Source organism: Cyanistes caeruleus, chromosome 2 (assembly GCF_971803275.1).
Source record: "Cyanistes caeruleus chromosome 2, bCyaCae1.hap1.1, whole genome shotgun sequence".
NCBI classification, from domain to species: domain Eukaryota; kingdom Metazoa; phylum Chordata; class Aves; order Passeriformes; family Paridae; genus Cyanistes; species Cyanistes caeruleus.
Window position 1 is genome coordinate 30552231 of NC_141702.1, and position 26223 is coordinate 30578453.

Consider the following 26223-nt stretch of genomic DNA (forward strand, 5'->3'; position numbering starts at 1 on the left):
TAGTTTGACCAATACATGTTTTTATTCTCTCAATATCTCTCTTGCCCACTCTATTGGAATAACATTCCTATTATCAATCTCAGAAATATTTATACAGCTGGGGAGCTTCTGATATATGAGTAGCCTCAGATACTACAGTGGAAATGCATTCTGAAGAATCCTCTCAGCTAACACAAATATGCCTACATTGGACTAAATACTGTGTGCAACCAGCCTGTAAAATTTTTAGATTTTATTAATTTGGTAAAACTAATCACTTTAATATGTAATATTTAAGAAGGAACAGAGACAATATATTTCAAGAAGTCAAGGACATTTAGGCATTTAAATAGTGTTTATTCAATCCAGACTGACTTCAGAAATAGGAGGACTTGGTGGGCAAGAATTACTTACTCTCCTTCCATCACTGGTGAGCATATGCCAAATTGAAATATCCCATGTCCACATATGTCTCCAGTGTAAGAACACAGAGAATGCTCTAAAGCGTTTGTATTGTAGGAACCTGTACAAAAACCATCATTTTAAAAGGGATTTGAATCTCAGATCAAGTTATATTAAAAGTAATGCTGTCAGTATCTAAACCAAATTTTTAAGCTGGGATAAGTATATGTTGTCTGGATTTTGAATTCACAGTAGTTACTGCAGCATTACTTACAGTAGTTACTGCAGCATTACTTCCATTTTAGCATGTGGCTCCAGCACATACTGAATGGGCTATAAGCTTAGAACACAGTCACAGCCAATGAAAACATGCTAGGAGATAAAAGATGTCCTCACTGAGCACCTCTAAAGAATTTTAATTCTCTACCTTATATATATGGGAGTATTTTTTTGGTCAGACCCTGTGCAAAGATGAAGGTAAGTAGTGCTTATACAACCATTTTAACTGCAGTGACCAAGGTCATTCAAGAGGTGAGCAAACAGACTTTATAAGCACAAGACTTGAAACACAGATCTTATAAATAGAGTATATCAATCTCACTATATATGAAAGAGGCGCTAGAATTTCTTGAGGGCACTTTCAGAAAGTGGTGGAAAAGCAGTCCAAAGTTACCAATAGTAATTGGTGATCAACAAAACTGATACACAGCACTGTTCTGCCATACAATTAGCCTCATACTTACTGTGAAAGGCTTTCTAATCCCTGTATTACAATTATCATGGTACACACATTTGTCTGAGGTTCAACATAAACTACGCCATGAGCCTACTGTCTTACTTCCATCTCTAACTGTTCTTTTATGCATTGGCTCTTAATAGCAATAAAAAGCATCTACATCTGTTACAAAACCCTTTTTCATAAATGATCTTAATACTTACTACCTGTTTTTACAGTCATCTGTTTATGAAATAAAAGAACAATAGAATAATGGTGTTATTCATAGATAAAGAGGACAGAAAACCTGCCTGAAAAAATGGTTTAACTGAACAAGGTGAGGTAATCTAAACTAATTGAGAAACACTACTTTTGAAAGTTACTTAGCTGTGTACAAGTAGCTGGTGTTTTTATACAAACAAAATTGCTTGGTAAAAGAAAGAGGCAACAGTAAATACACTTTAAGTTACTGTCATAGTAGATAGTACAAATTAAATTCCTCCATCTTTGGAGGTTTAAGACTTGGACTGAATAAAGTCTCCCTTGTCTGATCATATAGCTGACCTTGTTTATAGATTCACAAAAGAAGGTCTTACAGTAGGAGGCATAAGACAGTGGACTTCAAAACCTTCAAAACCGTTGAGAGTATCACTGGGATGAACAAGCAGTTACAATTTCAGAGTCTTCTGAATAGCTTAACAAAAGCCTTTTTAAAAGTCATTGTTGTCCCTGAAAGAACTATCCTCTGGGAAGCACTGCAGTTGTAGTTACAGGATTTATAATAGGTGATGGACTAACGGCTTAGAGGATAGCCTTTTTTAAAAATAAAATCCTTTGGACAGTCTTTTCAAACCATATTTATCCACAGCACGAGAAAGCTCATTTATGATGACGGGTTTAGTACTGGCTGAACTGTGATACAGAAGGTTTAGGATCAGACAGAACAGTCAGATCATACTGGGATGTGACCAGAACTAACAGTTGTGTTTAAACCCCATGTTCTGTTCTGTGGAGGTCTGCATTCGTGAGCTAGAAAATGAAAGTATTTGATTTAGAGCAGAGGTGTCCTAAACAGGAAAAAAACAATGTCACATGTGTCTGCTTTGATTTGGCTCAATCTGTGTTCTGGAACAACAGAGTAAATGGGCAGATACATGCAGACAGTAGCTGAAACAAAAAGTGACCCTTCACTTGCAGACATCTGACAAAACTTCATACACCTCATTAATGCTAGGCTAATGAGGCTGATGACTTGGCTCCAGGCAAAAAGCAGAATTACTAGACAGTAATGCAAAATAAAGGTGAAAGGCTGACGAGGTAACCACCATTATGGGGAACAACATTTCTTGAAGTGGTTTTGCATTGGTATTTTTCAACACAAACAGGCTAATTTTTACTATATCCCACCATCTTTTGAACCCCCTAAATGAATGGTAAGCCCTTCTAGGAGTTCAGGTCAAAGAATGCCCTAAATGGGAGCATTTTACATTTACATATATAAATAATGCATTCTGTGTGAAGAAAATGTCCTTTACTGAACCAAAATCCACTGGGTGAGGATGGTGTGACTTTTGTTCTGAATTTATCATGAACCTCCAAAATTCCATTTCAAAGCTCTGGTCTCTTCTGCTAAAAATCATTTTGCCAAAAGCAACATATGCTTCTTCTTGTGCTGATAAGCCTGTGACACAACCTTTAAGTGGGATTTCAAATCCTCACCCATGCATCTTAGAATTCTTCTCTGAGCCCTCACAGCAACTGAGCTATGCTTGAATAACTTTCCTTAGTGTCCACTCATCAGGTTAATTTTGCTGCCCCCCTCGCTATAGTAGCTTTGGAGCTGGATTGTGTGCTTTACAAAAATACCTGTGAAGTCCCACTGTCATCTTGCAGATCCTGTGCATTCTCCCCTTTCTGCCTCTCCTACTGACCCAAGTGAGCCAGGTGAGTAAGTGGTCAAAGAGACATTCTATTTGCTTATATAACCCCTTGCTAGAAGGGGTTTCTATGATTAAAAAAAAAAAAACCCCTGAGGTGCAGCTTAGAGCTGCAAGGGAGAGAAACTTAATAAAGGTGACTTTGGAGCAGACCAGAAAAGTATATTCCAGATTGAGCCAGTGGATGGATGGTTCAAAGGAGGAAGAAGGCCATACCCGAGACCTGGGCTAGTAAGGATGGCACAGATGTATCCAGCTGTTCACTGTTCACTCTCACATCTTGACACTGCTCTGGTTTTGACTCCTGGCATCACTGTGGCCATAGGCTCACCTTCCACTGCAATCACATGTACATTATTCTTACTCTGTGAGAACCACAGTAACCAGACGTCATGCAAGTTGAGTCACTTAGAAGCCTTGCTCAGATTTAGTGAATATAGCATATGCCTACACATTTATTCCGTGAATTTAGATTTGAAACTATTAAACTTTGGAAAGGTTTCAGAGAAGATCTATGGGAATAAATCTAGATCTGGAGAAGTACTTACACTTGACCTGCTCAATCTGTACTGAGTTTACTGAAAGACAGTTTGGCTTAGTTTCCATGATTCTGCAAGACAGAAAATTCTGTAAAGGAAGAAACACAAGTCTGGGCACAGACACAAGAAGGTTCAATGCTGTTGGTAGTTAAATTAAGGTACAAATAGAAGCCACTTATTTGTAATTGTCAATGAGCAGTGGTAGCAGCTTGGTTAAAGCAGGAAGCCAACACATGAAGAAATGCTCAATATTTAATTATGTTAGTTAAAAAACCCCAAACACAATACAGGATCAAGAACTTGATTTGAGGGGAGGGAGTGGGAACAAGAGAGACCATATACATAAAATTATACCTATATTTTTAGTTAGCCTTCTCTTAATACAGTCTCTCTGAAGTATTTGGCCAGCTATCTCGGAACCACTACTGATTATTGTGGAAAGCTATGGAACACTAAATAAGTTAGCAGAACACTAAATAAATAGGAAAAAAAAAATCAGGAAAATAATAATTTAAGAAGAAAAAGAGGGAAAAAGCACACACATGAGCTGGACAGTTATGGAACAGTTGGTCTAATTTCAATTCCTGGAAAAATATATTAGAACAAATGAACTATTTTTAGAAGATACTAGGTTGATAAGTAACAATCCCAGACTTGTTAGGAGCTGATTGCATCAAACTGATCTTGTTTACTGTGACAGGTTTAACAGGCTCTTGGATGGGAAGATGTGGATATCATTTAATTTAAGGGAAGATTTGATGGACAACTTGCATAAATAAGCTCAGCAAAGTTTGGACCAAACTGCATGTGCAGGAAACCAGCTGAAGATAACTTACTCAAAGTGATTGCTATTATGACTATGAAACTGACTGGTATCAAATCAGTTTCTGTGGGCACACACATTAATCCACCATACAAATATACAGTTATAAATGCCTGAAAGTATAATTTTAAATTGCACACTTAGGGAGAAAAAGGGGCAGGGAACACCTCTGACCACTTCAGAAGTCAAGAACATTACTCAGAGTAATGTGGGCAGGTAAAGAAGAAAGGGCTAAAATAATTAGGAAATAAATTAAGGCTAATATTTGTCATTTGTAAGGAACAGTACACTCCAAAAACACAGGAGAAGCAGCAGTTACCCAGCAGTCCTGTATAAAAGGACTTGAGGTTAGCGTGGATCACTAATTGAACATGAGTCAACACTGCCATGCTCTTGTGAAAAAAGCAAACATACCGGGGTGTATAAACAGAAGTGCTGTAAGATATGTAAAATAAACCTTTCATTTTACTTAGTACTTATTAAAGCCTCTGCTGGGATACTTTGTCCATCTTGGGAATGATGCTTCAAGATGATATCTAGAGGTAAAAACACTGGAACAGATTTTGTGGGCAGCTGGTGGAACCTCCATAATTACCCAACTCTTTAAAAGCACCCAAGTACCTAGCAGGAATGGTTCAAGTATCAATAATACTTACTGATAGATACATACCCAAAAGCCTCTTCAAGCCTTAATTTCCATAGGTTTACATTACTTAGAAGATCTGTGTAATCAAAAATTAATTTCTTATACCATAAATCTTGGTATAACAGCTTAGTAAGGAAGTCTCTCCTTGACTTCAGTGTACTTGTATCAGCTAAAGGTCAGTCTCTTTAGTTACAGGTGTCAATCTGAATGGAAATTCACAAATATTTCAACCAATAATCATGCATCTTGCTGTATAAATTACATCTTCCACACTAGATGATTAAGAACACTTTTCTGAAAACCAAAAAGGTGGCATAACGTAACTAAGAGAGGTGTGGGAGGAAATGGAATAGTCGGTCCTAAACTCTAACCAATAAAGAGCAAAGCTAAAAATGAAAGATGGGAGGAGAAATTTTGTATCACAGACTCATCCTGCCATTGCATATGGCAGATTATGTTAGAGCTGTTGTGAACTGAGTACATTCCTGGCCCTGGGTGTTATAAAGTATTCATTCTGTACTAATTCCTTATCAAACTGAAATGCTGGAAAACACGTTTGGTTTCTCCAGCAGTTTCTAAACAACATCCAGAAGCGTGTTAAAAACCAGTGCACGTGCCTTTCCCACGGGCAGCGATACCCTGGCAGGCTCTATCAGCTAAGCAGCATTACGGGGGAGGTCACTTCACACACCGTCCCCGCGAGAAACAGCTGCTGTGCTTTTGCAAGGCGATCCTCAGAGGAATGGCATTTCAAAGGTTAAAAGCTTGTACCACACGTTGTATAAAGTAGACTTCGGCCCCTTTAAACGCGGAGCAGGTGTTGAGTCAGCTCTTTGCACTGAGGCCAAACCTCACAAGGCCAGGGAGCCAGGGCTGACAGGACATCCCGCCCGTCCGGCTACCATGCCAGAGGATAGCGAGGAAGGGAATACGAACTGTAAAAGCCTGTGGCCATCATCCCACAGGCCAGAGTAAAAGTAAGATACTTAAAAATACAGTACGGGTTAGAAGAAGATTGCAAACCGGTTCATACCAGCGAGTCATGTGTTACTGTCCTCCGCTGCCTGAAACAGGAACACTCCCACTCTCAGCAGGAGACAGCCTGTGCTGCTGAAGCTGTGAATAGCACTCAGGGATCCCCTTTGTGCAGAGCAGGAAGAGCTAGGAGGTCTATCTCAGTTACCGGGCAGTCTCCAAGGCACACTCTGTGCAATTCCTAAGGCGACCTGAAGTGAAAAGCACACTCTGTTTTGAATTTGGAATGCTGTTTCTGATTTAGCACAGAGGATATTAAATCATTGCCCAGCTGTTTTATGTACATATATTCTAACTCACCACAGAAAACCTAATTGTGTGTAAATGCTATGTACAGGTAGGAGTACTGCAATAATAAAACATATGGACACACACACACAAGTAGTGTCTCCCCCACTTCCCCCCTATCTGAATGGGGCCCCTGACCATCTCAGGTGGGGGTGCATGTGAGTGAAGTGGCAGTTGTAAAGAAATGCTGCTTTTTAGAAAGTAAATCTTAGCTCCTTGTCTAAGTTTAGCTCTGTGGAGTCATCAGAGACAAAGTGAGGTATCACTATTTATGGGAAACAGTTTATACTTGCCCTGCAAGCTAATGCAGTCCAATTTACCTCACAAAGCTGTGCAGTGAGTCATGAGACCCAGCAACATTCACACACCCATACGCACCACAGAAGCAGAGACTCTGGCTCACTTGCTTTTCCCTTTCCTTCTGGGATATTCTTGAGAACCATTAACAACAATTCAGAATAATGACATTCCTATGAATCAGATAGTGACTGGTGTCAGTAAAACAAACAGCAACATAGAGGATATGAAAGAAAAAAGAAAAGTCTTTTCCAAACGAAGCTTTTAATTTCTTCTTTACAGCATATATCCGAGTTCAGGAATTTGAAAGGTATTTTTCCATGTCAAAGCTAAATCTGTGCTGCTGGGAATACCTGCCAGAAGAATTGTTTTTCTCCTCTATCAATTCAAAGATTTATTGCATTGGATCTAGCACATTGTATAGTTGAAAGGGGAGTGGGAGCAGTGAAGCTATTCACAGGAAAACTTTCACTTTGTTTTTGTTTCCTATTCAATCATCCCATTGACCAAATTAACTTAATGGCCATGTGATTCCCTGATTCAACCCACTGGATGCAGGACATATCATTTAGGTGTCAAGGCTCAGTTACATCAGCTTAGCTACAAAGTGAAATTGCACTCTCATTTATTCTCTCGACTAAGCCATTATAACCATCAAGGCAGACCTAGGCTGTGTCACATACTACACACATTTCTCAGAAGTCCAGACCTGCAATTCATGCTTAAACCTTGTGAAAATACACTTACCTCTTACAAAAATATTTGAGTATTTTTCCATGGCTATTTTGGTTTTTCCACTATTTCTGAAGTATTCATTATTCAGCAGAGTAGTCAGTGGTAATACACACAAAATAATTGTAATTTACAACTTCAAAAGTTTACTGAATTACTTCCTGCTATGTGCATGACGAGGTAACATCAGACCATCTCAGTCATCTTAATGTGACTCTGATATTGTTGTCTCTATAGTCTCTGAATTCTGAGTTCTGAACCATGAAATGTGTAGTTCTTTATTTTTTGGATTTTGCTTGGGTTTTTCTCCTTTTCTTGCTATAATTTGTACAGTGCCTGCTAACAGGGGCAGTGTACCCTCTCAAAGCTTACAAGCAACAACAGACAACACCCAGTTACATCCACTGATCTGTTAATGGCAATATGTATCAATTACATTGCATCATGTGTTAATTATCTTCTACTCTATTCTTTTAGTATGTTAAAAAAATAGAAAAAAGTTATCAACCACCATTATGTATTTACGCTGTATTAAAGTGCATCATTGCACTGATATTAAGGAAATTTCCCTGTCCAGCCCTGCAGGAGCCATCCTGGCAGTCACACTCACCCACCTGAGCTGGGACTGAGGCCCCTTCGCAGCTACACCCCCACACTCACAAAATCACACCAGGTTTCCTCACCTGATTGACCGCAGGTGTCCCATAACAGAGTCTCAGATGTCCAGCTCCTTAAAATAATTAAAATCATGGTGCAATAACTAAATAACAAAATAACAGCTCGAGCTAGTGCCTCCGAAGAAGGACCCTGAACAAAGCAATCCCTGAACTTTTATATCCTCACAGTCCAAGTATGAAGAAGCCTGGGGGTTGTCAGCTCCTGCTGTATCTGTCAGTGTCCAGTCCCCCGGCTGTGCCACAGGTCCCAGGGCCCTTTGTTGTGCAAAGGGTCGGCAGTTCCCCAGCTCTTGCCTCGGGCTCTCCCCACCCAGAGCTCAACCTCCGGCTCCTACTGCAGCTGCACACTGAGATACCTCAGCACATCCTTTAAGCAGCAGTTGTCAATACTCTGTGATCTGTATTCTTAGGTAGTTTTTTTAAAAATGAATCAGTACACTTTGGATTTCAATTTTACAAACTCCCTTCTTCCGTATTTTCTTCCTGGCAATTATCAAAATTATATTAGTCCAGTGACTGCCTAAACCACAGCCTAAGGTGGGGGTAGAGGTAGAGGTGGTGAGAAATTACTGCAAAAGAGATAGAACAGAGACTTTTTTGGATTATAACACCAGCTGCCTCAGGGCTTCCTTTAAAAGCAATACGAAAACCAGCTATGACAATAATCTGTGCCATGGCTCTGGCATTATGAATTCAGCCAAACCAGCAGTTTCCAAACTGTTGCCAATGCATCTTCAGTGTGTCCCAGAATGGCAGCAGTGAAGCGTCTCACATACTTTCTCTCTGATGAGGCTTAAAGGAAAGGAACGAAGACCACGCCTGGAACACAGGCAACACCTGTATCACATGCACCAGAGGGCCTCTCCTATGATATAGAGGCATATCAAGTTACCCATTTCTGAACATGACCGGAGTACTCCTTTTAAATACAGAAAGTGCAGACTAATTCAAAGTGAAAGAGAAACCACAACCTGCTCAAAAAACCCCAAATCTGTTTTTTTGCTGTGCAGATTACCAGAGATACCTGGCACAACACACAGTATACCACCCTTGTCTCACATCAGTGTAAATATAGGATGGTTTGAGGTGGCTCTCTTCACAGGACAAAAATTGCTCCTGCTGCCATCTAGGCAGCAGTGAAACAGGTTTTCAGTGGTTATTAAGGTAAACCATGGTGATTAAGCATGATTTATAATCCTGTCGTTCTTACGACATGCTAGGAAAGTCTCAGTACAGAAATACCCAGAAGGTTTAAAATAAATGATCTGTCATCACCATACTTGAGAGTGTTGGTATACAGTTCTCAGTTACCTTCTAATAGGCACGTCAAAGGTTTCAAAATAGACACAAAATTCCCAGTGGATGAATTATAAAGCAGGTCTCATATTACTGCAGCTGGAGCTACAAGTAAAACACGTATCAGTATAATCACATTTTTTCTGGTTAATTTGAGGCATATATAGTTTCTACTGTAATGATACATTTGTTGCAAATATAACATAAATGGCAGAGTTTAAAAAAAAAGAAAAAAAAAAGCACACAACAAAGTTACTATCCTGAGCCCTCATCAAGGGACAAGAGGAAGCAAGAAAAGCAAGAGCAGGGAGCACAGCCCTGCCTAGCAGGAAGTCACTGCAGTGAAAGTGAGGTGAAATGCAGATGTAAACATAAAACCAGCCACAAGTGCAGTGGTTTTCACCTCCATAGCTTGGTGGAATAAAATGACAGAAGGCTTGGTTATCAGAAATAAAGACAAAAAAACCCCAAAATACATTCATTATTTGGCTCCATAAGTGATAAACTTAACTCCATAGTCAACTCCATAGACAACTCACCTGCACTGGAAATCGCTATGAATAATACCACTTGCAGCACACAATACATAAACTTTTGTGTTTCAACTTCCTCCTCCTTGTTAAGCAAGACACTTTAATTCAGTGTACTTATACATGCCTTTTCTCCTATTTTATATATTGTTGAATATTGTTTTCAATGCGAATAGCTGCAATGTGTAGGTGTTAACCATGTAAGCAGTTATAAAGAAGAATGACATGATTGATTCACATTCTATACAAAAAAAAAGTTTGAATACTATTTTCTTTTTCTGATATACAAAGCATAATTACACTGATTTCAATAGAATTACCATTGCCAGTTTGTCATTTAACTGAAACGGGCTAGACTTGCATCATACTGATATCCTTAAAAATCTGTCATTTTTAACTTAGCTGATGAATAAAACATGAGGCTGATCTTATGTAGGAAATGGAGACTGCACTGACCAGAGGATTTTGCTGTAGGAAGTGTTACTTGTGGCTGGAATACCTTTGCAGTGATGCTGCTTATTACTGTGCCAGAGCCTCCTATTGTTCAGAACTCTAGTTTGTGCCTTCATAAAAATTAACCAGGTTTAGCTTTTGGTTTTTCTCCTGTGTTACCTATTTCTAGATGTGCGAACATTCCACAATGGAAGCAATGGTATATTTAGAGAAATTTGAGAAATCTGTTCACCTTTGCGTCTCAGCTATCCAGGGCTGAAAGCACAAAAATGTGCTAAGCAAACAGTCACAAGCCAATTGCTGACTTTTCGGAGGCTCGGGGGCTGCATACCCACATTCACACGGTGTGGAGGCTTTGAAGAGCAGCAAGGTGCTCACAGTACAGGCTCCCACTCCACAACTGACTCTCCCTCTCATCTCTTCCAAGTAGTTCTCTGTCCCATCTCATGAACAATGGCCCTATAACCAGAAGTGTTTGAAGTCACTCAGGTGGAAAACACTGGGTGTAAAGACTAGTTATATTTTATTATTGTACCCTTAATATATTACTAGCTAATACATTTTTTACTATTACCTAGTTAAGGTAATTTTTATCTCTAAAAGAGTCAGGTAGGTCCACTCATACAAGGGTACAACTACCACTGCGCCTCTTCCCTTTTGAGTATCATAATAAGGGTTAGGGTTCAATGTGAAGCCATTTTCATTTAAAGCAACAGCTCCAGGACACAATTACATCTGGAGACAGCAACTTCAAACAAACTGTGTGTGGGAATGGAGGGGCCTCAGAGGATTCTTTGGGGCATGACTGAAGCCCATTTGGGAAGTCTTGGTACTTTCTTTACAAGTAGTTAGTTTTCAGTTCAAAATCAAATGCAGTAAAGGCACTGTGAAAAGATGCAGAATATTTTATTGACTATGCTAAATGACTTGCTGATCTTGAGATTTTTCAGGGATCTAGGAGGAATTATTTTGATCCCATTACTTTGAATTCTTTTAGTCGTTTATCTGTATCATCCTCTGTGCTTTCTTATCCACGTGAGCTGCCCCCGGGGCTGGCCGGTAGGAGAGAAGCCGTGCTGGGGCAGGGGCCTGCCATGGCTCCCATTGTTGTGAAGCATGCACCAGCTCAGCACTGCCCCGCTCGCTCCGTACTCTAAATCCCTGCTTTTGTGCTTCCTCTCGGCCAGAGATAGCTGCTCTCAGCAGCCTCCTTGCCTGGAGCACTGAGACAAAGAAATGTACAACTGCATAGTTATGCTTCATGACTCAGCTGAAAAGACGCAAGTCAAACAGCAACTTCCTCAGAACAACCAGAGCTGCATATTAACTATCCATCTGTGCATGCTGCTGTGACTTTGCGTCAGATTTTGTGATTCAGAAGAATTAAAACAGACATAGAGGAAGAGGAAACCCGTAGAGAGATTTATTTTTATCTCCTGTAGGAAGACATCTGCCTTTGTAAATGTGTGTTTGTACAGGTTGCACATGGTTTGAACAGTGAAATTTTCATCTGGGCTTCAAAGTGGCACACTTACGATTTAACTTTCATTGAGTAGGAGCAGACAGATGGATTTAGTTTGGAATTTTGTTTTGGTCTGATGCTTTTTTTTTTTTTTTTTTTTTTTTTTTACTATTAGATCCTCAGTTAGAAGTGAAGCCAGCTGCTTATAATTGAATTCCAGCAATTCAAACTGGTTGCTTGCATTCTGACCGCTTGTTTAATAGAGCTGGTATTTCAACGGTCAAGAGTAACCTTTGAAGTTAGCACCCTGTTAAGAGGAGATCTGGGGGTGGAATCAGATTCTGTGGCTTGTGATTTTGTATATGCTTAGACTGATGAAGAAGGCTGCTATGGATTGATTTTCACAGCCTGCTTCAAGCAAGAAGGGATAATTTGAATAGCAAGAATGTTGCAATGCATGCAAAGTTACAGATATCAATGACATCTAAGCTTGAGTGAACACACTTCACACACACTTGGGGGTAGTGAAAACTTCAGTTGCTACCCAGGTCTAGAAACAGTTCTGCCCACAGATGCCCATTTTTAACATTAAAGGTGCCAGCTGCACATAGGCCTTTGATATTCAGCTCCCTGGTACCCCTGTTTTCTTTCTAAATCTTTCACAGCTGCACAAATATCAGTCCTTGTTCTCAGAGCTTGAGGATCAGAGGACTGACAAGGTGGGCTGCTCACAAATGTGGGCTGCCCCTCTTCTTTCAGAACAGGAATAAGTGTTGATTATTTGAATCCATCTCCTCCCCTATCTGTGACAGAAAAGGGAACAAGGCTGATTTCCACCTTCTACCTGCAGGAATTTAAAGCCCACGTCTTCCATGAAAGGAAGAGGTTATGCCTGAGACATATGCCTGAGAGCTGTGGATTCTGTTGCTGGCAACATGCACTTTACCAGTTTATGTATGACAGCATAGCTTTGCCACTTGCCATCTCCTTTGCAAATCTGGCTTTAGATCATACTACAGCAAAATAATTTAGCAGATGCTTAGCTCTCAATACCTGCTTTAAGTACATTGGCATCAACATAACTCTACAGAGAGGTGTTAAATTAACACCACCATCCCTATGTGAATATGCTTCCACAATGTGAACCTTCTTTACCACTATATGTATCTTGTATTCGACAGTTTACTTTCAAAACCATGCAGATGTGCTAAGCAATTCTACCAACTACGTATTAACAATTCAAATATCTCTATTTCCATTCTCTCCACAAAAGGGCTTCTAAGCTTAAGCAGAAGCTATTTTCATAGCAGAAAATATCAATGTAAGTAACTGCATTGGAAGCAAATTCCAAAATATGCTCATCTCTAAATACAAAAGAAAAAGTCAGACTGCACTAACTAAACAACATTCCAGACAAGAAATTAAGCCTTCCATAGCCATTCCAACTGAATTTATAGTTCAACTTAACTGAACCAGTTATCTAGTTATGGATATTTTAAAAAGTCCTTCAAGCAGGACTCTTGCTTAATCTCCCTCAAACAAACATATGAAAAACTCTTTTCTTTCCCCGCTATGAGCAGAGAGTGTTTAAACTTGTAAATACAGAAGGCATTCTTGTTCTCCATGAATCCCAGATGGTCAGGGAAAAAAGAGTGGGAGAAAAATAGTTGGGTTTTTTTTCTTCACATTTCCCCCTATTCCCCAATCAGAACGAAACAAACCCACTGTCTGCTCCTACATTGACCCTTCTCATCTAGTAAGATAATTTGGAAATAGAAGATTAGTCATTTACTGTTAGAATACTTCAGAAGAAGAGGTAGGTAGAGAAATATCAACAGAACCATGTTTTCCATCAGAAAACATAACACTATGTCTGACTTAAGCTTATTTAATAAGCACAATGGAATTTAATTTAAGAAAGACCAGAAAAATTATATATTCATTTCCCACTCTGAAGCAGCATTAGGAAAACTTCTGTATACTACAAAACAAGATTTAAAGAAATTTCTTTAATGAAATTTCATTCCAAGAACATGTTATCAAAGGTTCTTACCACTTTTCACTCAGCTCTACTTTGTAGGAAATATAGCCATTGAAGGAAGGGGAAGGCAAACAGAGTTTTGCTATAGTAAGCCACACTTTCTTTCCATTGTTATGCCTTGGGCAACTCCAAGGCACCTTCACTTGAAGTATGTTGTAACTGGTACAGGTTATGTTGCAATAAGAGCAAAGTTACCCTTGTTCTGAAGTTAATCTGCATTCACTTGAAAATGTACACCAATTCCTGAACCTTCTTTAATTACTCCATTAGTTGAGTTCTCAAGCTTTGCCAGGCCTGAACTCTACCAACATGCAATCTTATTAAGTGTACTGTTGAGAAATGAAAGTCAATTCCAATTTTGGAGCTTACACAGGATAAGGAAAAATAACACATTCAACTCTTTTAGGACACTAAGGAAGTAACTTTTTCACTTGGAAGTAACTTTTATCAAAGAAATGCAATTTTCACAGGATCGAGTCATGACTCCTTTAAGAACTACACTGGCCAGATGTGTATTGGAGCTTCTTAGCAATTACCAAGTGTTAAGTCAGATCAATGGTTTTACACACAATAAAAACATAGTTTCTGTGTCAGGGATGTGAATCACACAGATGCAGTTTTAGTTCAAAATGACCAACCACTATTATGGCAGCTTTATGAAGGAGAAGTAGGAAGGTTGCAGTGGGATTTAATTTGGTCTCTAGTGTCTCAATGCTGTGTTATTTTATCCTCTGGCATGCCTTTGCTGCCCTGCCTCTGCCATTTGTTACACAACTGGGATTTAAATAACTGCTGGTGTCTTCTTGCAGTTCTTTTCTGGCTATTTGAAACACAAAAAAATGTTAACAACTAACACCTTGTCATAAAACAGGTCCTGGGGGCTACAGACAACTCTGCTGGGTGGAGGACAAGAAATTCAAATAAATAGAACTCATTGTTTTACTCTAGCACTTAACACGGCAAGAATTACTTCTGCAACACACTATATACATCACAAAGTGTAAATAAATGAGCCCTTTCTTAAGTTATATTTGAGCACTATAAACATATAGTGAATTAGGTAAAGAATTGTAGAAATATTAGTAGCTGTAGCATGAGTGAAACATGAAGAAGGCAAATCAGCAAAACTTTAAGTTGGCTCTATGAGGTTCTGATTAGTTAAACAAATGCATTTTAGAAAAAATAGAGGACCAAATAGGAGGCCACATGAGGTCCTCTTATTACCTTCAGGATTATCTTCTTTGCTGTTGGTGAATATGCTAGTGCTAGTGTGGTGATTTCCTCCCCATGGGCACAGAAAACAGCAAAATATGTTAGTTTTTCTTCATATCACATTATACCCTTACCTTAGCTTCAAGGCAGACATATCTTCCTCAGGGTAACAATTCAGGCCAGTGCCTTTGTATTAATGGAGACAGTATTTTTACTGACAGGTCTCAGAAAAGGATTTGGTCAGCCTACAACTGTTTGAGTGGTAATTGCTTTGATTGATTTAATATGATTTAATTGATCTTCAGTCGTGTAAATTAAGAGTAGATACAGGTGCACAGGAGAAATGGGAGACCATCTTGAAATACTACTCACTGCAACAGTTTACAAAACACAGTAGCAGTGTTTTAGTTATGATGGATGAGCTCAAAATGTGAAGGAGGAAGCTTCATGTTTAAAAACAAGTCTTTTTTCTCTGAAGCTCTAGGTAATCTAACAGAAGATACTACCTTTCCTTACAAATTGTGTTTCAATTATCTGTGGAATGTCCTCTCCCATGATCTTCCTTCCTGACAAATGCTAATAATATTGAAAACCCATTAAACTCAAAGTGTAGTTAATCTGTCATGGAATCAAACATTCCCTACACAGCAGAAAAGAAGAAATTGGTAGGCAAAAGATACCTCACAGGAACAATTCAGCTTCTGGGAAATCAACTAAGATGACCCTTTCACACAGCAAATGCAGCTGTTACCAGTTGCAGAGGAACAAGCAGGCGGGGAAGCACCATGCACAGGTGCCTATTTACTAGGTGAGTTATATAAACCTTCACTGGGTTAGCATTCAAAAGACCAATGTAAGTTAACTTGTATTTTTGGATGTCAAATACTTTGGACTTCTGTAAGGTACTTGACTGATGCTTTGTAACCTTAGAACAAAGGAATATTGAACTGAAAACCACACCTATTACTTAGTGGCATTTCATCTTTTGCAAAGCATGAGGAAGGCTGTAAGAGACCATGATTCAGATCTCAGGCAATACCCATGTCACATGCTGTAGGGTATTCTGAGAAGTTATTCCATCTCTCTTTCTAATATTGATAGAAATTTGCACTAAATGTTAAAAAAAAAAAAAAAAATTAAGCAGAGCTGTATCAGAAGTAGACATTGAAGAGAAAGCACTTAAAAATACCTGATGACACTAAGACATGTTCCCAAAACAGTGGTTCAACTCCTGCTGTGAAATAGGTGAAATCTGTTTTTGAACTGACTTCCCTCATTCCAGGTGGACATCCTAATTAGAGAGCTCTTCATGGAACAGAGAGCACCACTTCTTAGTCTGGTACTTCTAACCTGTTAAGGAAATACAAGAAGAAATAACAGTTATGGGATTGTTTCAGGAAAAGTCACCCCAAAAAAAATGGCCAATTTCTTTCAAGATCTTGTGTCACACAGGTGAACTGAGACAAGAGGTACTCAAACCCCTTGTTACCCCTGAAAAAAGAGAATATGAAAAATGTCTTCGAACAAATGAAAGTGGCTGAGAGAACCATGCAAACAGCAGCGTCGCAAAGCAATAAAAGTAATATTGTGATTAGCAGAAAATATTTTGACAGCTTTTTCTAATAGATTTTCCTTTTTGCAAGCATGATACAGGAAGATAACACGGTTTCTTTTGGGAATATTCTTGTTTCTTAAGTGTTAAAAGCCTCACTGAATCAGTAATCCCACCCTATATTTTGATATAATTCAAAAATGAAGTCAGAAATAGCTGTTTATTAACTTCAGTTAATACAGCTAGTGTAGCCTGTTGTCCACAAATAATATAATGATCTATAGCATTTTTTCAGTTCTGGATTCCAAGCTGACTTAGAAGTTACAGAGTATGCAAAATGACTAATAATGGTGCATTAGATGAAGGGAAAAGAAAACCTAGTATGCTGGTCCAAAATTTTCTAGACTGCTCAACTGCTGATATGCCTAAAATTCAGTTTTAACTAAATCCAGTTCAGACTCATTGAACTGGCACAGAGAATGTCTACATAGACTTCTACTGCATCTACTCCATTGAGTACTGATATTCAGCTGAACAATTTTCAAGGAAAAAGACTAAAAGTATAGAAAGAAAAAGACTAAAAGCAGAGGAAGCTGAAGTTTCCAACTTCAGAACAGGTGGAGTTGCAACCCTGTCCATATGTTGCCCTGATGACAATCTCTTTCAGAAAAGCAAAGGCATAAATTAATTTAAATTATATTCAATCTTTTATTTTTTTAACCTTTTTCCCCCCTCCTTTTAACCAAAGATACTGAAAGAGTACAAATTTTTTACATAAAGTGAAACTATTACCTTTAATACAGTGTCAGGTGGAAGACAATACTTACCTGTAAAGCCAGACAAAAAACTTCTGAGGAAGGTAATTTTCCAAGAAAACATTAACCATTCCTTAATCCAGTCACCAACCTTGTTGTTCAGCATACTTTCAAAATGCTTTTCTAGCTTCAGGGTGATAGTGATTTTCAACAACAGATGCACATATAAATATTCAATCCATTTATTGTAGAAACACTGAAGACACAATATAGTTTTAACATACTCCCACTGAATAAGTATTAATTTAATCAAACACATTGTTTATTGTGGAAATGCTGCGGACACAAACAGAGATTTAAACACTGTTTAAATCAACCATCAGAGAACATGACACTTCAAGGAAGGCCAAAACAAAATGGCTCTTAAAGCTAAAAAGGAGAGGCAGATGCCATTTCCCAGAAATGAAGGAAGGTAGGCTCCACTGGAGCAGCTTTAGTACTGGGCTTTTCTTTTGGATTGGTGGTAAATGAAAAACCCAGAGCCCAGTGATTTTTCCTTTTTACCTAATTGCTCCAATCCAGGAATCTTTGGCACAGGAATTTTCCTTTGCTGTGTGGCTCTAACATTATTCAGCCATTTGTTCTTAACAAGGCCACTATTTTTATAACTTTTAGTCCTACTCTGTAGCATTTAAGTGTGTGTTGTGCAAGGAATGCTCTTGATAGGAGAGTAACAGCACCAGGTTATTGCACCAGGTCTTTTATACTCTAGTTTTATCTGACTAACAAACAAGGCTGTTAGAGAACTGATTTTCCTCATTATTTGCTGCACTGGCCTTATCTTATTTCATTTACACTGACAAGCTGACAAACATGTCTACATGCAAGAGGAAAGAATTCCATTGCACTGATTTAAAGGGATAAAAAAAAATTAATTGCCAAACTGAAAGGTATTTTAAGGTAATCTTGCAGATATTCTATTTCTAGTTCCCTCTTGTACACTGCCTAGATTTAAACCACTGAGCTGCACTGTTCCTTCTTTGCAGAGAGAAATAAAAATGAGGCCTATTTGAAAAACCTGCACCACAGAGGACACGTGGTTTATTCTCTCAGTTCCAATGGTACATTTACTTCTTTGTTGCTATGTATTAGTTGTGAAGCTGTATTCATGAAACAGGGACTGTTTATATATTCAAAACTTGTGCATAAAATAGAAGTAAATCACATGCATTTTTTAGCCATCATTAAAACAATGACAAAATAAAAGCACTGTAAAAGATTGTTTGAAGGTAGAGCTCTTCTACAATTTTTTAAACAGCAAAAACTACCAGTTTCATAATGGAAATCAAAACACATTTTGGATACAACTCTTTGCATGTCATTCCTCCTTACAGTGCTGCATAATCACTTTACTTTTTCCTCTCATTTTAGTATCAGTGAACATCTGCCTAAACACTAATTCAGAATATATTAATTAAAAACTGGAAAGTATTAGAGCCTAGTACACTTATTTAAAATGTCTCTGATCATATATCTGATATCAAGTCCTAGCATGAAATTTCTATAGTTAATCCAAGTAGTTTCTTGTTAGGAAATAACACACATAGTCTGTCAGATTATTTTCAGTACAAAAGATACAGAGATAAAGTAGTTTAACTGAATAGCTCTGAAGACTCCTAGGCATCAGCAGGGAAGGCACTTTTCTGGTCACATAGTTCTAAACGCAACGGGACTCGGCACAGCTTTGGTATTTCAACATCTCCTTCAGTTTCTATGCAAGTGATATCCACTGACTGCCCAGTCCTGAACTTCTCCACTTGCAAATAATGCAAAGAAAATTGCTCCAAATAGATTAATAGAGCCAGCAATATAGAAAACCATCTGCCATTCTCCCACAGTATTCTGTCAAATGGGGGAAAGAAAAAAAAAAAAAGATGCAGTCAATTTGCAGCTTCACACTCAAGAAAAAGTAATTTTAAAATCAATGCTACATGCCTTGCCTCTTTAAATGTAAATGCCATTCAGCATGATTTCACAGCAACATAAAAGCATTATAAACATAAAGGATGAAATCATTAGTATAATCAACTTCAGTTTTATAATACAGCTTACACAGAAAGTCTCATCAGAACTGCATCACCCATCTGGATCGGTTTATCACCCAAGATGCAGAACCACTGATACAAATGCAGAGAATGTTACTGTAAAGGAAACTCTACCTTGGCTTTCAGATCAGGTGACCTAAGAGCTGAAGTGCCCTGCTCTGTGCAGTAAGATATTCCTAATGACTACTTATGTGAACATTCCAGATTCACAAGCCTTTTGGTCCAAACAAGGTAGCTACCTTAACTCAGATTTCAAGAGTAATCCTCAAAACTCTGGTATTTAAGAAAGGCCTTAATAAATGTGTAAAGAACTGTGATTTATCTGCTTTTTGGTTTATTATTTTTTCTTTTCAAATAAAGAAATAATATCTATAGCCGCCTTAAAGGTTTAGGCTTTTTTTTAACTTCCAGATGATGCTGTAACAAACCTGTAAATGATCTTACTAAGAAAACAGAGTACCTGAAGAGTACATTAGTATGGAGGGGAAAAAACTAAACTGAAAAGGAAAATACCCTAAAACAACCTACTTGTTAAGGTATCTGGAAGAATGAATTTTATTGGAATCATGTATTAATGAATATTTTCTGATTGTTTTTAGTTACAGCATGGTGATAATAACACCAAGGTCATGAGTTTGATCCTCATATGGGCCATTTACTTAAGAGCTGGACTTGAATGTCCTTGTGAGTCCCTTCCAATTCAGAATATTCTGTGATTGTGTGATTTGTAAGAAATCCTTAGAATCACCTCCAACTCCAGAAAATTCAAGTGTATCACTAAGCTTGCTCCTTCCACCTCCCTTTCTTGAAAGACTTTAGAATAATTCACATGTTCATTGAAAAAACAGTAATCAAACACTCCTCAAAAACAGTAATCAAAACTCCTCTTCCCTTTTCCTATCCAAATCACTATACAACCTTGATAATCAAATCTAACACTAGAATCTAGTTTCTCACTTATCTGCCAAATGCTGACATTAGAACTCAACACCTCATGTGAGAGCCTAATTTAAAGAAAAACAAGCAAGAACTTGTTCTAATTTCATAGAACAATACCACAAATGTCTCATCTAGCTGGCATTTTATCAGAGTTCTACTGTGATAAAAATATATTCATTCTATTCCTAGAAAATATAAGGGGTGAGTCAGTAAAATTTTCAAGTCTTACAAAAGTCTTTGGTTTTACTCTTATTTTCCTGACCAGAATCAGGACAATAAGAGCTAGGAATTAAGTAATTCACCACAGTGGAACAATATGACTTACAGGTGTAAACCATTTTTCATTTAAGGACTGCAGGCTTGAGAAGAAGGAATTTCTATTCAACTGAGATGGAAATATAACAACTGAAAAAAATAATAAACAGACTCACATTATGAGTGAGGTTTTTGGCAATAACTGGCCCCACCATTCCTGGGATAGTAGCAAAAGAATTTGTGATCCCAAGGAGAATTCCAGCATACCTGCAAGAGAAGTCATTAACACTGCTTATTAACTTGTAAGGCTTTATCAATCATGGAAACAATTTTGCCTAACCTGATCACGTAGGCTTCATCTTGATCAAACGAGAAATTAAACCACAAATAATCCAGTGCAAATGACTTGCTTTTCCTCTAATAACAATTTACTGACAGCTTGGCACATATATTTTAAGGGACAGAGTTTAGTGCTGTGTTAACACTGCTGTAGACTTGGCAGTGTTAGGTTAATGCTTGGCATGATGATCTCTAAGATCCTTTTCTACTTAAATTATTCTGTATGTCTCCATTTTTCAGAGGCTAGTTATGGAATTTAATTGAAATTGCCTATGGTTTTGATCAAGATCCACAATCCAAGCTCACATTCCCTTTGCTAAGCCATAACCAAACCATCTGGAATGGATCCAGTGGAGCAGTTAAAGACACATTGCATGTCTTGAAGCAGAAAGACAACAAGGAGTATGACAAAGTGCTGTTTGCCAACAGTAAGAGCTGGTTGAGGTTTCATTGCTAAAAATTTGTCTGCCAAGAAGGCAATATCAGCAGTGTGCCTAGATATTCCCACTTACATTACAAAGTGTATATTCCAAAGATAGGCATTCAGAGTGCTGTAGCAGTCCTTTTCAGCTTTCTGTGGGTCAAGGCCAATGGGAAATGGGTCTGACTAAACCAGTTTTGCTGGTTGCTGTTCCTGCAGCTCTATTCTGAGGCCTCCTGTTCCATGAACGTGCTGCTCTCTCACACACAAATGTATGTGTATGCACCAGCGGCCATAAAAAATTGCTGGGAAAAGCTGGTAACTTGCTTAATATCTGAGTCTCAGCACCTCATCTCCAAGCAATTCAAGATCTCTCTCACAGGCATGTTGCAATACCGAAAGTTTGAAACTGTACCACAAGTGCAGACTTGTGAGAGAGACCGAAGAGAAATAAGAGCCAAATGTTCCACAGAACTTTGACCTTCTAACCACCAGGGCAGAGATCCCTGTGTTTTAGATTTTCAAGGTGGACTTGTTCGCCAAAGAATCATACAAAATACTAATAGTTGCATTTTACCACAGTAGAAAGGAATCATATCCCAGTGATCATTTTTGGCTGTTCAGAGTAAAATTATGTCCTCACCAACATTAACACAACAGAAACATATTTCATCTCTAAAGAGAAATGCATAGCTTTGAAATTTTATTTACCAAAACAGGGAATTCAACCATACAGCATTGTTACAAAAGATTGCAATATTTATTCCAATATTAGAAAAACATGTAGTTTTTTTCCTGAGAAAGGGAAACAATCATCTAGCCTACTAGTTGATTTTTTTCTTGAAACTCTACATTACGTATCAGTTTAAAGCATGGCAATGTTTTAGTTAAAATCTCTTTATTTCTTATAAACCTAGCATGCAGTCCTCCTATCTTGAAAAGTGGTTTAGAATTAATAGGCCTTTATGAAGCTGAATGTCAAAGTGTAAAAGTTTCCCTTAGGAAAATAAGCACATAAAACAAAACCCTGTTTAAAGCCTTTAAGTAGAACCAAATGCACTTTGTCTTCAACATGTTTAAACACTACAATACTGCTAACAGACACTTTTAAAACTAAACATAGTTTAATAGTTTCTCTGGTCGACAAAGATCTTTGGCAACCAATTGCTGGCTAAATGCCTCTGTTTATGCCCAGTGTTTCTGACATAGGTTGCATTCTTGATAGTGCTCGCTGTTTGATGCAGATAACTGTGATGACACTCCCCTAGCACAGTGAAAACTCCCATATGAAAAGGGAAAGCAAAAAGTGGCATGTCTGCAGAGCAAAGCCAATAGTGAGCTGTTAGTCATGTCCTTATGGCATAGTGAGGATAACCAAATACCAAATTAACTTGCAGACCAGTCAAGCAGTAAAATCAAGAGTGAAAAAAACATACCTATGTGAAGTATTTAGTGTACAACAGAGCCACATGAATATTACCAGGGATCACAGTAACACCAATATTAAGATTTGTAATAATAGAGGAGTACTAATGTAGATTTAAAGAGCTAAAATATAATACATATTCTTCAAAAGAAGTATCTTGCCTCCTCCTTCCCTCAACCCTTCCCCAATCCAATTCACCAATGGCATAATAAATATATGTTAGCAACCAAAAGCACATAGCAAATATTGTTGTTAATTAAGCATTAGTATTTTAATTTACTTTTTTCCTGTTAATATAATAATTATTTCTTTGATATAATGCAAGTTTTAGTAGCAAAAAGGGGCCATTTGTTATTCTTGGCAGAATACTTTTAACCAATTTAAATGGGCATTTGTGCATTTTGAAACTGCTCTGAATAATTTTTTTTCTGATGTCTTTCAATAAATTATGAAAAATAAATATTGAGCTCTGAGTAAACTTTTTATTGAGGTTTCCTTCACAATTTTATGCAGACCTGGTTTTTAGATTTCTACAATTATGTCAAGTGTTTCCTTGAGATTGTGCATTTTTGCCTCGATCATTTTATCCAACAAAGTTCAGACAAGTTGCAAAAAATTAGGTGTGGGAGAGGGGGAAGACAGTCTTCTTTTTCTTCTTATCTCAGATGTCCTTTGCATTTCGGTATCTGCAGAAATTTTTTAATATGACCTTTGTTACAAGGATGTGTTTTTTTCCATCTCTGTCCCCATTTGAACAGATCTACCCTGAAGTAAAGCATGCATGTGCTGAATAGAAAATCACTGATTTCAATAAAATAGCACTCACCCTGACCACATCACCAAGGAAAGTCTTCCCACAAATGCAGCCACTCTCCTCTAGAGGCAATGCTGGGCCAAAGTCCCTGAACTATCACAGCAAGACACTTACCCCTCTTGCACTCATTGTGCTCGCTTCTGCCTGTCTGAGAGGGAAGAAGAGCTAGAGGAACTTGTCTGGTGCAAATGCAAAGGGAAAAAGCAGGACTTTATCAAGGGCTGGAAGAAGAGAGTGGGGTTTGGTCAGAGGGATCAGCAGCAGCTCATGTGACATGACTGACTATGCCAGTTGACAGGCATTGGCACTGTGTAACATCATTTTCTTCTTGTGACTTTTTTTCAACACCTAAAATACTTTGAATACTGTTATAAACAAATTGACCCTTGAAATAAACATATTTGAAATGCAAAACGAAGTATCTAAAATTAGAAGACAATTATTGTTATATTATTGTTAGCATACAACATCCTAGTTTGTGAAACCTCAGCCATTGCCTACATAGAGAAGTTCTTTTTGTGTGTAAGTGACAGTGCAGTTGCATGATTTCCTTTTTCCTGTCACAGTTCTGTCACATTCCATGGACAGGTTAAATTGTGCTCACAAGTACCATTTAATACATATTTTGGAAACTACCTGTTGTGGTTCTGCAAAACTAAGCTTGAAACAGAAGTTGTATAATGGTCCCATAACACCGCAGAAGAACTGCTTTAAGTACATTTTCTAAGTTTGTAGTTATATGCGATTTAAAACAAAGTGCACCACAGAAACTATTTTTTTTACCTTCATATTCAATTCAGCATTACAAGCTGTTTATAGGAGGCCACTGATACCTCCCCTCTTGCTTACTACCTAACCACACCTGCCAAGATTAACTGGATTCCCATTATTTCATATCCATTTGTTAAGTCAAAAATTGTCCATGATTGTGGATGTGACCACCATTCTATTTCAATTGCCAAAGCCTGAACACCGTCTTCAGTTGGGACCCAAGGTCTCCTATAAGTTGTCTAAATGATCAGAATTTTTTTATAGTAATTATTTCTACAAAATATTTTTCTTCTCAAAATCTTTTAAAGAAAGAAGAAAGTCTTTTCATTTTACACATTAATACAGAAATACACTTTTCTTTGGACATAAAGTCAATTGACCACGTTCACATCTAACTGCTACCACAGATAGGTAAATGAATGACAAAGCAAAGCACTTGACCAGTGCACTTTTAGAAGAATATACATACATCCACACTCTTTGTGAAATTGACAAATCTGCACAGTTATGAATTTGTAACAGACTGGATAAATTACAGCCTGAAGTCTCAACTTTCTATTCTTGAAAATTATTCATTTAAGAGCCGTTGTACATATCTTTTGTCACCTACTGACAAATAAAGTCAACTACTTGTAACAAGATTTAGATTCCAGTGTACAGAATGTTTTCCAAATGCAAATAATTTGCCTATATCACAGTGCTTAAATATGGTAATGTTCATACCAGAGGTTGATAGCGCCAATGGAAAAGTTGAAAACAGTGAAAAACTTAACTGTATTGTACAGTTCAAAACACACTGTCCTATTAAGAACATGTGACAAAAGTCTATCAAGTCTATAATTACAGTCTGTAACTATAGGAATTATATAATCTATTACTGCAGGATTAAAACTGGAATGATTCTAAATTGTTGTTTATGTCATATCCTCTGCCAAACTTGCACTTTTTGGAAATACAGTGCTTAATATTGTAAAACCAAGTAATTGTCAGTGTTTACACTCCAGGTCTGTACAGCATATGTTCCACAGCTATATTTCCAAGGCACCCCAACAACACAAAAAGAAAAAAAGGGGGTCATAAACATTTCACATGCACGAACAACAGCTTCAGCAATACTTACGAAGGTGCTATGTCCAGATGGTTGATGCTGTAGCCTGATGTACAAAATCCTCCTAGTGTTGTTGATATGGTCACAAATGCAACAGCCAGCGTGTAGTTGCAGCCTATGAATCCGGCTGCTACTAAGAACACCGCAGGTCCAATCATTCCTTTAAGACAGAAACCTGAGAATCAATGGACGTTTAACACGAAGAACACTTGGAGGCTCCAAGCGGAGTGTTTTCCATACAACTTCCACCGCCCCCTGGCGTACAGAATCGGCACTGCACCGCGCGCGTCACAGTGGGACGGTGCGGGATCAGAAATGGTTTGGGTGCAAGGGACATTAAAGATCATCTAGTTCCAGCCCCGCTGCCACTGGCAGGGGCACCTTCCCCTAGATCAGGTTGGTCAAAGTCCCATCCAACCAGGATGCGGCAGCTGCAGCTTCTTGTAGGCAACCTGTGCCAGTGCCTTGCCACCCGCTCATTAATACATTTCTTCCCATAATCTAATTCAAGTCTATTCTCTTTCAGTCTGAAGCCATTCCCCCTTGTCCTACTACTATATGTCCTTTTAAAAAGGAAGAGCAGGTGGATTGAAAAACTGTTGTTATCTTAGGAAACAGAAACTAGATCAGAAATATCCCACTCTAGCGGCAAAAAACAAATTAGATAAAAAAAT

The 26223-nt window shown here is 38.1% G+C and overlaps 1 protein-coding gene across 39 annotated transcripts in view; it reads right to left on the minus strand.

The window, feature by feature from the left end:
* Positions 1–26223, minus strand: part of SLC17A5 (solute carrier family 17 member 5) — a 42739-nt gene that overhangs the window by 1857 nt on the left and 14659 nt on the right. For 9 of the 39 annotated variants that reach the window (XM_086876295.1, XM_086876292.1, XM_086876277.1 and 6 more), the window contains 3 exons: positions 25562–25709; positions 20847–20937; positions 17598–19273 (listed from right to left, as the gene is read on the minus strand). In XM_086876295.1, the coding sequence (XP_086732421.1) occupies positions 19136–19273; positions 20847–20937; positions 25562–25709 (377 nt within the window). In that variant the 3' untranslated portion in view covers positions 17598–19135. Of the gene's footprint in view, positions 1–393; positions 503–6074; positions 6268–6742; positions 6835–11239; positions 11573–13801; positions 16415–17597; positions 19274–20846; positions 20938–22097; positions 23543–25561; positions 25710–26223 lie in introns of those variants that run through there. The other 30 variants (XM_086876297.1, XM_086876281.1, XM_086876278.1 and 27 more) reach the window with 14 other exon arrangements.